The following is a 14,397-nucleotide window of genomic DNA, read 5'->3' on the forward strand; positions in this document are numbered from 1 at the left end:
GTTCATACAAGTTAACTATACAGGGCCTGCATGTTATAGCAAGAACAAACACGGTTTATGGAACATAGTATTTCATAGAGCAACATATAAGATACAGGTTGTGCATAGCACTGAGCACATGTGTAGACAACAGTAATACAGTGTAAAGAGTAGACCGAGCACTTGTTTGTGATCATTTAAATAATGCTTTTTCTTTGACAGCTCACCAAAGCATGCCAGGTGGCCAACCAAGGTGGCCTCTGCAAGCAGGCCTGTGAACAGTGTGGACGCGCTCTCTCTGAAATCATCTCTTATAGGTGATGGAAAAACTGCATACATATGTAAATAAATAAAACACTAGGCACAGAAACATGCATGGTACAGAAAAAAAAGCACTTGTACCATGAAAAAAGAACACCTTTGATCTCACGAGGTACTGAGATTACGAGTCATGGAAATCGCCCATGACCGCGCTGACATCCATTTCCTCGTTTGACGGTAGCGGCGGCTGCTGCTGCTGCAGCATGTGGCAAGTAGGCACCAGCAAATAGGGGCGGAAGTGATCAGGGGTGCATTGATGTGCCATTCCCCATTTGTGAGAGGCAATAGGGCAGGACTGGGACAGTGTCTCCATAGCGATGCCCTCATCGGGGTCAGTGGTTAGCATCAGAGGCATCAGCAGGAGCATCAGAGATTATGGCCTCACAGGACACAGCCACAGAGGTGACCGTGTCAGTTGCAGTGTCAGGTGCAGCATGGGCTGCACCAGTGACTACAGTTGAGGAGTGGGAGCAGAGGCAGGAACCCCACGCAGCGATCTGCCAGGCAGCGACCCTCTCTGCAGTGCGAACTGAACCATCTGCAATACAGGAACAAGCATCGGCGGGGCTGGTGGTGGGCTCTCCAGAATGCCCCACCATTCCCGGCTGCAGCTGGTCGAAGTGACAGGGCATCTTCCTGTCAGGAATGCGGGCGATGCGTAGGTGTTGGCCCTAGTGACACTTGATTATGGCAGGAACCCAGTTTGGCTGGCAGCTGCCATTGTAGCAGCTCCACCAGGCTCTTGTCCCCTACTGGAGCGAATTGGTATGAACTCAAAAAAATGGTCAAAAGGGGATCTGCCAGGTGCATACTTCTTTTAAACATCCGAACCACGCTTCCGGCCTCACCGTTAGATTGAGGATGAAATGGGGGAGCTTTCACATGGTGAAAACCAATCCCCTGACATAAAGATGCTAATTGTTGAGAAACAAACTGGAGAGTGTTATTGGTAACCATGGTATATGGAAGTCCCCAACTACAAAAGTCTTAGACAGGGCTGAAATAGTGTCCACCATGGATGTGGATGGACAACGCGCCCTGTAGGGAAACTTGGAATAGATGTCCACTACAATGAGCCAATACTGATTTAGGAAGGGCCCAGCAAAATTGACATGTAGACACTCCTATGGACACTGCAGCGTTGACCAGGGGGGAAAAGATGCTCGCAGAGCCACCTGTTGCTGAACACAGTGGGCAAACGTGGCGATAAGCTGTATAATGTCTCCAATACACAGGCCGCAGGCCAAAGTTTTGGTGCAAGAGGTCTCCCAGTGACGACATGGAGAAGCTGCAGTACATTACAGTGTAAGGAAGCAGGATTCATAACATAGGGAGCAGTGTCCTCCATAGCTAACAAAAGAACCCTGTGAAATATAGAAAGGTGGTGATGGAGGGAGAAGTAATTACAAAAGGAGTCCAAGGCATGACCCAGGGGTTTTTCCAGCCAACCGTGCTGCACAAAAGACAGGACCCAATTAGGTGCAGGATCTGCAGTGATAGCCTGCTATCATGGCTCTAGTGATGGGAAAAACATCGACTGATTCTCAGTATCTGAATAGAAACAAAGCAACTCATCCTGATTGAATGCCAGGTCCAGCCCAGTCGGAAGACGAGATAAGACATCAGTGTTGGCATGTTGTGTCATCTGCTGGTAATGGATCTTATAATGATAACAGGAGAGGAAGAGAGCCCTCAACTGCAAACAATGTGCTGCCTTGTCTGACATGGCAGGCGAAGGGTTAAAAAGACCAACCAGTGGCTTGTGATCCTTGATTCAGTGGAGCTTAGAACCATACAGGAAGATGTGAAATTTCTTGAGGATGAACACAATTGGTAAAGCCTCCTTTTCAATCTGAGAATACCACTGCTGAGCGGGGCTTAAAGTCTTAGAAGTGTAAGCAATGGGTCATTCAGACCAGTCCGCGTATTTGTGCTCCAAAACTGTGCCGAGACTGCGCTCAGAGACATCTGTAGCCAAGCCGAGATGTTGACCTGGCTGGAAAGTGGCCAAGCATGGGAAAGATTGGGGCTTAGATTTAAGCAAAGTGAACACTCAGTCACAAGCTGGGAGAAAAAGGCACATTTTTATACAAAAGTGCATGCAGGGGCTGAGCAACAGTGGATGCGTCTGGTGAGGTTAGTAGGCAACTTTATCTAGAAACAACAGAGCTTGGCCATGGCAAAGTTACAATTGTGTCAGTGTGGTGACACAATGGCTTGACACCTGCGCGAGAAACCTCAAATACTAGACATTCATTTGACAGCTGAAAAAATTGAGATTTGATAAGATAGCACTTGAGACCCGCAGACTGCAAAACAGAAAACAATTATTGGAGATTGCTAAGGTGATCTTTGGTGGAAGTACCTGAAACAAAGATATCTTTGAGGTAATTGATGCAGCCGGGCACAGACGCTGTCACCTGTTCTAAAAAACGCTGTAAAATTTGGGTGCATTAGCGACACCAAAAGGCAAGCGTTGATATTACTATAAGCTGAATGTGTGTTGACAATGAGAGGACACCTAGTGACCTCATCAGAACAAGGTAAAGGGCATGTATCTATCATGGACTATGCATTAATTGTGACACTGAAGTTGCCACAGAGACAAAGCTTACCCATCAGCTTCTTCACAATGACTAATTGTGTAGCCCATTTAGCAGAAGAAGTAGGCCTAATGACATCGAGCAACGTCAAACAGTCTAATTCAGCCATTACAGAATCACATAATGTGACAGGCGCCTGTTGCTACTGGGGGGGGGAGGGGGGCAGGGAAAGGTGTGGGGGGCAGGTGGACTCTCATGGTAATGTGAGCCTGAAAACCATTAGCACAACCTATCCCAGGAGAAAAGAGAGATGACAGTTCAGAGCAGGGGGGTTCCAGTTGCTGATACGGAACTTGATCCGACACTAAATTTACCACATCGGCAGTGCAGAAACCGAAAGTGTTAAACATATCCAACCTGAACAGGTTTGCTGTATGGCAATGATCCACATGGTGAGAGGGAGAACAACAGACTTGTGAGAGACAGGAGTAGAGAACTGACCTAGGATCAGAATCTGCTGTTTACACAACTTCTGTGAAACCTGTGTGAGGGGAGGGGAGCCCAAATCCACATACGAGTATGTTGGTGCGTTTACTAAAGTCACTGCCGCTCCTGTGTCCACTTGCATTTTTAACAGTTTGTTAAACAAACACAAGTCAATAAACAAATTTTTCGGGAAACGTTCATTGTAGAGATACAGTATGTGTCCATTGGTACTACTGTACCCATCACATTTGAAGAATAATTTCACAATGATCAGTGTTGCTTTTCTTTCAGCACTTGTTGCAGTCTGCCCACTGCTTAGTGTATGCAGCATGCTTTGTATTTGTATTTTATTCATCTCATATCGTAAATTTACAGATCATCCAATCATGCTGTACAGGAGACACGTCAATATTAGCCTTATGATATACATAATTCCCTAAACACTACTTTTTACCAGTACAGGTTGATATTGGTCATAGTAATATTATGATGTAAGAGTACACACAGTATTATACACGTTGCTATAATATTAAATAGTTACACTATTCAGATGATGATTTCATCGTTCATAAATTCCTCAGTTGAATAGTAGCATTTTTCCACCAGGAGATCATACAGTTTACTGTTCAGTGAGCCTATCTCCATGCTGCTTGTGTTGGATGACGCTGTATTGAGCACACCCATAAGCATCAGATTCTCGCACTGAAGTGCATTTTCGCAGACTTCCCTATCCGGGGCCAGACAAATAATAACATCATGCACCACGTGATCTATGTAGGATTCGTGATGGGTACTAGTGAAAAATTTACAGTGATGGCTCAACCCGCGTAATTCTGTAGCCCAGGCTTTGTAACATAGGTTTGGGCGTTTCTGGCAGTGGTAAAATTCTACACGCATTGCAGTGACGTGTGTTCTGTCACGGTAATAGATTGATAAAAGCTTGCACATTTCATCAAATGATCAGCTGGCTGGTTCTTGCAAATGTGCAAGTTGACGCAACGCTGATACATTTTTGTCAAAAGCCAGGAAAGAAAGAAAGACCTAAACAGGTTTGCATTGCCAACACAAAAAACCTGGAAATGTTGGCATAACTGTGTCTTGTAGGAGTCCCAGTCTTCAGCTGATTCATCGTACCCTGGAAAGGGTGACAGTTGCACTGGCGGGAGAGTAACCTTCCATGAAAATGGAGATGCTACTTGATTGGAGCAGTGGCGTGAGCCTGCTGTTGTTCTGTGAAAGTTTGCTGCTGGGCAGTGAGATATTGGAACGTTTCTTCCATCAAGATGTTTGTCAGGTGATTTAGTAGTGACACTAAGATGTGGAGTAAACATAACCCTCACATTTCACGATTTATGGAACATAGTACTTTATAGAGCAACATGTAAGATGCAGGTTGTGGGTGGCACTGGACACATTGACTGGGCAACAGGAATACAACGTAAAGAATAGGCCAAGCACTCGTTTGCGATCGCTTAAATAATTCTGTTTCTTTGTCGGCTCACCCGAGCGCACCAGGGATCCAACACAGGTGGCCTTTAAAGTGGGCCTGTGAACTGTATGGATGTACGCTATTTGAAATCATGCATGTCATGGGTGAAGGTTCATCGCTGAGATGTGGCAAAATTTATATAAACAGACAAACGAATGCAATAAGTTGTTGTTGACATGTGAAGCAAACATTAACAAGGAAGTCTTCACATTATGCTTTGATTTTCCCTTTGTTGTATGAATAGCCTGAGTTGTTCGTGACCCTATGGTGTGCACTCTGCATATACTCTGTTAACAACTGTGAAGTGAATGTCAATGTTAAGTTTCCTTCTCATGCCCGCTGTGTGTGGTGTGCACCAAAAATGCATCTGTGTTGTTATTAGTCTAATCTTACCTTCAGTGTCCCTGCTGAAGTGATACAGGAAGCTGAAATATGTTTGTAGGTTCATCACTTTAAACTGATTCTTGAAGATATGTAAGTAGACTGTCACAGGATAATTGGTGCATATCTTCAGATGTCTGCCAATTCAGGTTGTTCAGCATATTTGTGATGCTCTTTCATGATTCATCAAATCTGTAACCATTCATGCTCAATCTGCCCATTTTGAATAAATTCAGTGTTCACTGTTAGACTGGTCTGAATAACATACACTTGAGCACTATTCTAATATGGGATGCAGAAATGTTTGTAAGTAGTCTCTTTTGTAGACTGGCTGCATTTTCTCAGTATCCTACCAATGAACCAAAGTCTTCCACTTTATTTACCTATGAGTGAGCCTACGTGATCATTCAGTTTCATATCCCCACAAATTGCAATATTTTGGTAATTATATTAGTTGAGCAATTGACTCATTGATTTAACAGTATAGCATACTACTTTTCTACATTTTACAAAGTGCAGAGTGTTAAGTTTCTGGACATTTAAAGCAAGTTACCAATCTTTGCACGACTCTGAAATGTGACTGAATGTTTTTCTTTCCAGATACCAGTTCATTACAGATAAGTGCTTCATCTGAAAAACATCTTGCATTACTATTAATATTGTCTAATATGTTGTTCATATACAGCATGAACAACAAGGGCCAAAACACACTGTTGTGGGGCATGCAGGAAGCTAGTTTTACATCTATCAATAACTCTCAATCCAAGATACTTTTTGCAGCCTAAATAACAAGAAAGTGTCATCCAATCACAAATTTTGCTTAATACTCCATGCGATTGTATTTTTCATGATAAGCATAGGTGTTGAGTTGAGGCAAATGCTTTTCACAAGTGAAAAAATACTATATTTACCTGTCTTGATCCTTGGCTTTCAGGAAAGTAGGAGAAAAGTGCAATTTGAGTTTCACATGGTTGATGTTTTTGGAAGCCTTGAGCTCATAATATGTTCTGCATTGTCGGAAGGTGTCATCTGGTGGATGCGTCTCCAGGATAAGGTATGGTCATTGAAACTCTAAATCCTTCACCACTGTGCTAATGTATTTTGTTGCCATCAGGAACTCCTCAGTGTTGCTCAGTTCCAAAATACATTTGGTCGACAACGTTAGACCCTACTTATATAGTGAGTCTGTGCAGCTCCCACAGTTTCTCCTTATTCTGTTCAGTGCAGACCAGATCTTACATTGTCCCTGCAAGACTGGTTGAGATACAGGGCATCATAAAGAAAAAGCTGTTTAGCTGCAGCATTAGACTATGGTGATACCTTCCTTTGTTCATTTCGTCTGCTTACACTCTCACTGAGTCTATGTGCTATATTTACAGGAGAAAATTGTGAATGATGCATGTTTTTGTTGTTTGTTTTGATGTTTTCGCATTTCCGGCAACATTTAAACTTCCTAATCAGAGCATATTCTTGTGCCAGGGGAGAAGTATTATCTGGTTATATATTGGCAGTCAGAAAATTTTAATATTTCCATCTAGTCATGATGATAATGTACATGGTCTTGATTTAGCTGTTTGTCAATAATTCTAGCATGAGCAGTGTTGAGCCAAACTGGGATGCAGTATTTTGCCACAGAATACACCAGTCCAAGGACGAAAGTTCTCATGTATTATGCATGTGAACCATTTGTAGTTACACACCCTCGTTCCTCGTTAAGATGATGATCCTAGTCCAAAATGATTCGCATCTGCAGCATACCACAGGCATTACATAGTGCTTGTGTGCAGAAACTGTCGATACCACTGGCTCCAGATTATTCTTGAATCTTTTGCCACTTATCGTGATACTAAAGACTTGGTGTGCTGCTCCTCTCTCAGACTCATTTTAAAATAATGATTAAAAAATTATCATGTAGAAATGCTGTTGTTGCTACTCCATTCTGACACCATCCAAGCACAGTACAGACCATTCAGAGGACCTCTGTACTTCCGTGCATTTACATTTTGCTAACAAAATTTAGATCACAAGAAATACTATTTATTTGTTTGTTTTTCTCAGGTATGGTTGGGTGTCCCAGTCACTGGCAGAGGGCACTCATGGTTTTAAAGGGGCTGGAATGCGAGTGTCGCCTGATGATATGATTCCACTGGACTCTCGAACTCATAGGATTCAAGGAAACAAACAAGGCAAGTAAGTTTACTTCTGACCCAGCTTTTTTCTCTTATCTGCAGCCTCGTAAATAACTGTTTTTCTGATATATTGAAAGCCCTTTGGGATTTTGTGTCAGTACTTTTGTATAAAGAATGTTGCCTGTAACATGAAACCTGCTTTCTGTTTACACCACCTCATACAGAAATGGAGCATATGCTTACTAGTTACTGAAAAGAACATATGGAGTATGCCTGCCAAATGTGTAAGTGAGGAAACAGATATTCTCAGGCTTTAATATCTTATAAAGTAGTTCCCTTATTAGACACTAAATAGTAAAGTGCAAAGGAAATAGTTATGGGAGCTGCTAGAAAAGAGAAGTTGATTTTTGTTGTCTCTACTGCAACAGTTTCATTTGCACAAAAAGTATTAATATTTGTTTTGTACTTTGTTTTTTGGCTTATAAAGTTTAAGGCACTGTAGTCATGGACTGTGTGGCTGGTCCCGGCGGAGGTTTGAGTCCTCCCTTGGGCATGGGTGTGTGTGTTTGTCCTTAGGATAATTTAGGTTAAGTAGTGTGAAAGTTTAGGGACTGATGACCTTAGCAGTTAAGTCCCATAAGATTGCACACACATTTGAACATTTTTTTGCTTATAAACGTACTGTTTTGTACTGTCCAAAGACAAACATGTATATTCCTAATGAAAATGATTTTGTGCATTATGTCAGAAATTTACTATATGTCTATCCAAAACCAGCTGTGTTGAGTTCCTTGGAGGTGAAACATAATAGGGTGGGATTACTCCATTTGTTGCAGTTCTACTACTTGTATAAGTTTTTTCTTCTTTCCTGCGATATACTGGTAGGTACTGTATTGTACCTGTAGAAAATATTTAAATTCTTATTGAGGTAATATTTTATTTGGACCTTTCATCCAGTAGTTCGTTCGAGATATACTGATTCCAGTGGACCATTCGGTTTCACAGGAAACCCTTTCTGTCAAGAAATGTCGGTAATTGACAGTTTTCACATGCCATGTGGTCATACAAATGTTGTGAAATAATAATTGTGAATTCACAAAAAGAAATAGCCCATTTGATAACCTTAATTTTGTTCTTTGCAATAATCAGTGTACTTTATCTGAAAAATTATTCGTAACTAAATTTTGGCCCAACTGAAAATACCTCTGTTATTTGAACTTTTAATATTGTTTTATTCTCAGATCTGCTATTGTACTTTCTTTGCCCTAATTTTCCAGAGTCATAAAGTACATTTGATTATCTGAGTAAATTGCTAATTAAGAAAATTAGGAAAATTAAGGACCTGAGAAATTTATGAGAAACTCGATAAACTATTATGAAGGTCTACATCGTATCAGTGAAATAGTACAAGGGACTTTAATTGCTTTTAAAGTTATCTAGCATACAATTAAACAAAACTATTAATTCAATAGACTGACACTACTACTAAATTTGATTCTTCTATCATTATAAAATAAAATACAATTACCAATTCCTCTAACTATCCTTACGCTTGTCTGTATATTTGACTGTCAGACAATAAGTCACCAATCTGTGCCTAGCCATCACCTGGTTCACATTTCTGTATTAAAGTCTGTCAGTAGCATTCACTAAAAAGATGTCATGTGTTAATTTGTCTTATATCTTTTGTGAACTTATTTTGAGCTCATGGATGACAATTACTCACTCTATATCAAAATTTGCATCTCAGTGGAAAAATTTGTGGTTAAAATTTGTTATTGCATAAAATACTGAATGTAAAAGTTAGCTTTAGTTACTCATGTGACCACAATCACTCAACGTAAATACTGTATGAATTTATTTGGAACAGCCCAGCTGCAGCTGTCAGTGTAACATTTTGTGTTGGTAAACAGGTGAGAGGCCAATGACTGACTCCGAGAAGCATTTGTAATTATTTATCTTCTTTCATCTGGTACTTGTTGAAGACTTATCAATGTTCATAGGACAGGGATTTCCAACCTGGGCGTAATTACCACTTCATCCCCCCCCCCCCTCCGAAAAGGGCTGGATTGTGTTTTGGTCACAAAAGTAAATTATTTGTGAAAGATCATTGCTTTTATCACTATTTCATAAGACTGTAAAATTGACCATGTACAAGGGTTTTTTTTCTCAGCTGAAAAAAATGCTACGAATGCGAAATGTTATGTATGTGTTATCTGAAGTCTCCTCAGTGAGCGTGCCAAGTTTTTTCTGCCACTTCTGGCAGATGGCGTAGCTGCAGGACAGTTTCAAAATGGCATCAGTAGGTGACGTATGTTACAAGCAACATGTCGTCATTGAATTTCTTACTGCAGAGAAAGAAACTGTGGGAAATATTTACAAATGCTTGTACTTTGTCTATGGAGCATCTGTTGCTGACTGAAGTACAGTTAGTCACTGGACACGGAGGGTGAGGTCATCAGAAGGTGCATTGGTTGGGGAGACCATTCACTGCTGTCACACCTGACATGTTTCAGCAAGCTGATGTAATTTGCAATGACAGATGTGTTACGACTTGGCAGTTGGCACTGCATCTATGAGTGCTGAGGTGAGTCACAAACAGTGAAGCACTGGCTCTGTCACCAGGACAAGGATTGGTACCAACAGGGTGTACATGCGCTTGTTTCACGCTGGAGGAAGGCCATAGAACGGGATGGAGATTATGTGGAAAAATAAGTTGTGTAGATGAAATACCATTCTTTCATGTGTGTAATTCTCATTTTGTTCAATAAAGAATTGTTGAAGGAAAAAAAAGTTACAAATAATTACATTTGTTATGTACTAGCATTGATGCATGACACACTGTGGTGGAGATCGCAGCTTGTGAACTGAATGTATGAACATCTTGTTTCTCACACAGTTCACCCAGTGCACACCACAACACAGTGATTTTGTACTTTGTGCCATACATATACGACAGAAAAATTGAGACATATACTTCACATGTGCTTAAATATCTCATGAAGATTCCTTCTCCGTGCTGTAGATAATTGCTGCAACAGACCAGTAATTGTTTGATTATTCATTACACAACAGACAAATGAACTGATTGAAAGACCAACACAACAGTAACTATGTAGTAGCTACTACACTGTTGCAGGGCCTACACAATATTATTATTAGTGGCAGTGATCATACACAAAGTGTTGGCAGCCTGAAGTCTTCCAATTTCTGCCAGTTCAAAAGTAAGGAGTCCAGGAATCAAGTGATATACAAAAAGTGTAGTGCATATATTTTAACTTGCTTGATTTTAAATGGGGGTACAGGCTGTAGATGAAGCAGTTTTCGGTAGGGAGAGGAGTGGTGCGGAGGAAGCATGTTTTGTAACAAGTGTCGACCCTCGATATGGATAGTCAGCTTCTTTTCCAAGGAGTTGTGTGTAAATGGATCATCACCAAAGTATGTTTAAATATAAATGAATGTGAAAGGATCTCAGACTTATATCAGTGGTGTTGCATCTGTTACTGAACTGTGAGACCACCAACTAAAACAATTTCAAATTATGTAACTTCAATTTGTCGTTTGCCTCCGAGGATTTGCAGTGACACAACCAGGTTAGTGCTGTCATAGAGGAAATGCTAAAAGATGAACTCCTTGATGTTGATGAAGCACTGCTTCTTGTATGTTCCTTAAGTGATAGGAGGAAAGCTGAAATCTTTCAAAGGGGTGGGGAAAGGAGGAGGGGTGGAGACGAGTGCTCCCAACATAGTGTGTGCCAAAAGTGTAGTCCATTAAAGACCCAACCATCTGAGATTTCAAAATCTGTTCATATTTGAATAATTGAAGTAGCAATCAGAAAAACCAAAGGAAACATGTTGGATGCATATTGAATAAAATTTTGCAGAACGGCCTGGGAGCAGCTTAGACAGATAAACATCATGTTTGAATATTTGGATATAAAGAAGCCATTGGCAGCTTGGGTTCCACAATTTTCACATTTCAGCTAAAGGCAAATAATAAGCCCATTTTACAGCTGTCTGTGGACATACTGAAGTTTAATTTTGTAAAATCCCTAGCACTATAGTAGAACACCATCTACCATTACCATACTTGCACAACACACTATAAAATTTCACCTACTCATGCGAAATTGCTTTGTGACACATACAGAAAAACAGAAATATAAGAAGGAATACTCTCAGCTGCTAGACACAAAGGAAATAACAAGATAAATAAAAAGAAATGTCCCTTCACTCACCAACTTGGAGGTCCTCCTCAATGACAAAACTGTGCAAAATATCGTCAAGCCAACTTCCACATCACAGGCATGAATCACCAACTGATCTTGTACTTTTCTGGGGAGGAAAACCCTACCTCTGAAGAGAGAGTGGAGGAAGATACACCTACTTGCAGAACCCTGTAGTCCAGTGGGTATGAAACCAGGTGTTTCAAAGTAATCGCATATAATGCAATAGTCATCTCTTGTCCTAAGATATGGCTATCCTTTAATGAATTATACATAGCAGATTGTATAGTGCAGAACTGCAGTTGCTATTGCATTCACTATCTCCAGTTGTTACATACTTGCAAGAAATGGAAATGCATCTTCAAGACTTCTTGGATCTTTTCTATCTCACATTGATACATTTCTACCTACCACTGAAGGAGCAGATTTCAGTTCACTGGAGTGTAACGACTCTCATCTGAAATAAAGTCCGTTGCCAGATCGTTGTGTTGAACACCAAGATTAAAGCTGTTGCTGTCCGTATTTCCTTTCCTGGAATTACATTTTCATTTTGTAACATCAGCACAACTCCATCTCGTATTCTCACTGTGGCAGACATACTGCAGCTTATTGCTCAGCTCTCAACACATTTATTGTTGCTCAGTGACTGTGATGACCACCTTTCCATTTAGATTACCCCCAGAGGCAGCATAAAGGATATGCTCCTGGCAGATATTTTGTACCAGCCTAATATTGTTTCTCTCAACATTGGTGAACCCACATTTCTTTCAGATTATACAGTCATTGTCACACCTGGATCTCTCCTCCTACAGTGCACAGCTTTCACCATCTAGAATGTTCTGTCATCTGAGACACATTCGAGTGACTACTTCCCATGCATGTCAAGACCTAATCACACACGATGATATCCTCTCTTTGTCTTCGAATGTCATGCCATGGTGGAGAACTGTATCAATTATAAACAATTGCATGCAAGAGTTGTCAGATTATCTAAGACAGCAAGAAAGCCTCTCGAATCTCTTGCGTTAATTCTTTTAACCATTTTACTCCCTTTTTTATGTTTGGAACAGGCTTTGACTCATTGCTGGGAAGGAAGTCCATCTCCCAGTGTCTGGTCTGACTGTTGCAAATGATATCATCAAGGATCCTGTCAGTATCTCCAACACACTGGATTAGCACTTTGCAGAGATCTCAGGCTTCATATATTACCATCCTGTCTTCCTATTTTGGAAGTGAGTGATAGAGGCTCAGGAGATCTCCATTTCTGATAGTCATGAATGCAGCAATACTGTTTTTACCATGAGGGAGCTTGAGCATGCCTTTTCATCATCGAAACCCTCTGCCCCAGGACCAAACGACATTCACATTCAGATGTTGTAGCACCTATTTCCTGGGGGCAAGTGCTGTCTCCTCCATATGTGCTATTGTATCTGGAAGGACAGCATATTTCCCACACATTGGTGTGCAACTACTGTAGTCCCTGCACTTAAGCCTGGCAAGATCACACACCTTCCTGGCAGCTATCAAGATTTTGACACTTCACTCGCCTGTAGTATATCTGCAAGTTGATGGAATGAATGCCTGATGGGGGACTAGTATGCTGGCATGAGTCTCAGAGTTTACTGCTGAATGTTCAGTGTGACTTTTGTAGGCATAATTCTGCGGTTGCCCATCTCATCACCTTGTCAATTCACATCACGTACAACTTCCTGCTCAAGTTCCAGATTGTAGCAGTATTTTTTATTTGTAAAAGGCCTATGACACTTGCTGCATGGTGGACATCCTTCGTACAATGCTGTATGGGACTTATGAGGCTGCCTCCACTTTATTCAGGAGTTTTCAGAAGACCAAGTTTTTAATGTATGCTAGGGTTTGGCTCCATTGGACACTAATATTCAGGTTTCAGGAGAGTGGTGTACCTCAGGGCTCTGAGCCGAGTGTAACCTTATACGCTACAGCAATCAACCAGGCATCTGAGGGTCTATTGTTGTCAATAATTTTGCAGTTTATTTCAGCTCTCGGCAGACCTATTTATTTGAGTGGTGACTTCACTACTGTCTTGATCACATCTACTTGTAGACATACGGTTGTTTCCACATTTCCACCAAAAACGGTTTGTACAAAATTCTGGCAGCAAAAGGAGTTCCATACATCCCAGTCCCCTTGCTCTTCTGTTCATCAGAACCACAAAATTCTTGGGGTTAACACTTGTTTGTCTCCCAATATATCCTACCTGGCAGCCTGTGGTGTCCATTTTCCCAGTATCACACACCTTCTAAGTGGCACCTCATGGGGAGCAGACCAATCAGCCCTTCATCTGCATTGATCCATAGTCCGATTGAGGATGGAGTATGGACGTATAGTATGTTAGTCTGAATGACTGCCCTTCTTACGTTGCAGCATTCATTTGGGCAATGGTACATTTCCCAATAGTCCAGTGAAAAGTCTGCTTGCAAGAGTTATTGGACTATCACTGTTGTTCCAGCACAATGTTTCCCTCTTTAGATACACTTGCTGATAGTACTGTGTGTCCAGACATCCATCTTATGCCTCCTTTTTTGAGTACTCCCTTGACTAGCAGTATGAGACAGGATCTGCTTCTCAGTTTCCTCCCAGTGTTCAGTTTTGTATCTGCTTCGAAAGCTTCATGTCATGTTACCTGCTGTGTCCTGAGGGGTGAGAGTCTTTTCCCTCTTTGGCTCATGCACAGTCAGTGTCCATCTTTGACTTAAGTCACTTCTGAAAAACACTACTCTGGTTTTGATAAGTTATTCTACATTTTTTAAGCTTCACATACTGCTTAGGACAGGTCTTTCATTTATGTTGATGGCTCTAAGAATGCCT

General features: G+C 41.2%; 1 protein-coding gene across 1 annotated transcript in view; it reads left to right on the forward strand.

The window, feature by feature from the left end:
• LOC124787955 (DNA polymerase subunit gamma-1, mitochondrial) overlaps positions 1-14,397 on the forward strand; it is a 169,161-nt gene that overhangs the window by 19,649 nt on the left and 135,115 nt on the right. The window contains exon 3 of the mRNA XM_047254958.1: positions 7,258-7,389. Within this exon, the coding sequence (XP_047110914.1) occupies positions 7,258-7,389 (132 nt within the window). The remainder of the gene's footprint in view (positions 1-7,257; positions 7,390-14,397) is intronic.

Source organism: Schistocerca piceifrons, chromosome 3, assembly GCF_021461385.2.
Source record: "Schistocerca piceifrons isolate TAMUIC-IGC-003096 chromosome 3, iqSchPice1.1, whole genome shotgun sequence".
Taxonomy (NCBI): domain Eukaryota; kingdom Metazoa; phylum Arthropoda; class Insecta; order Orthoptera; family Acrididae; genus Schistocerca; species Schistocerca piceifrons.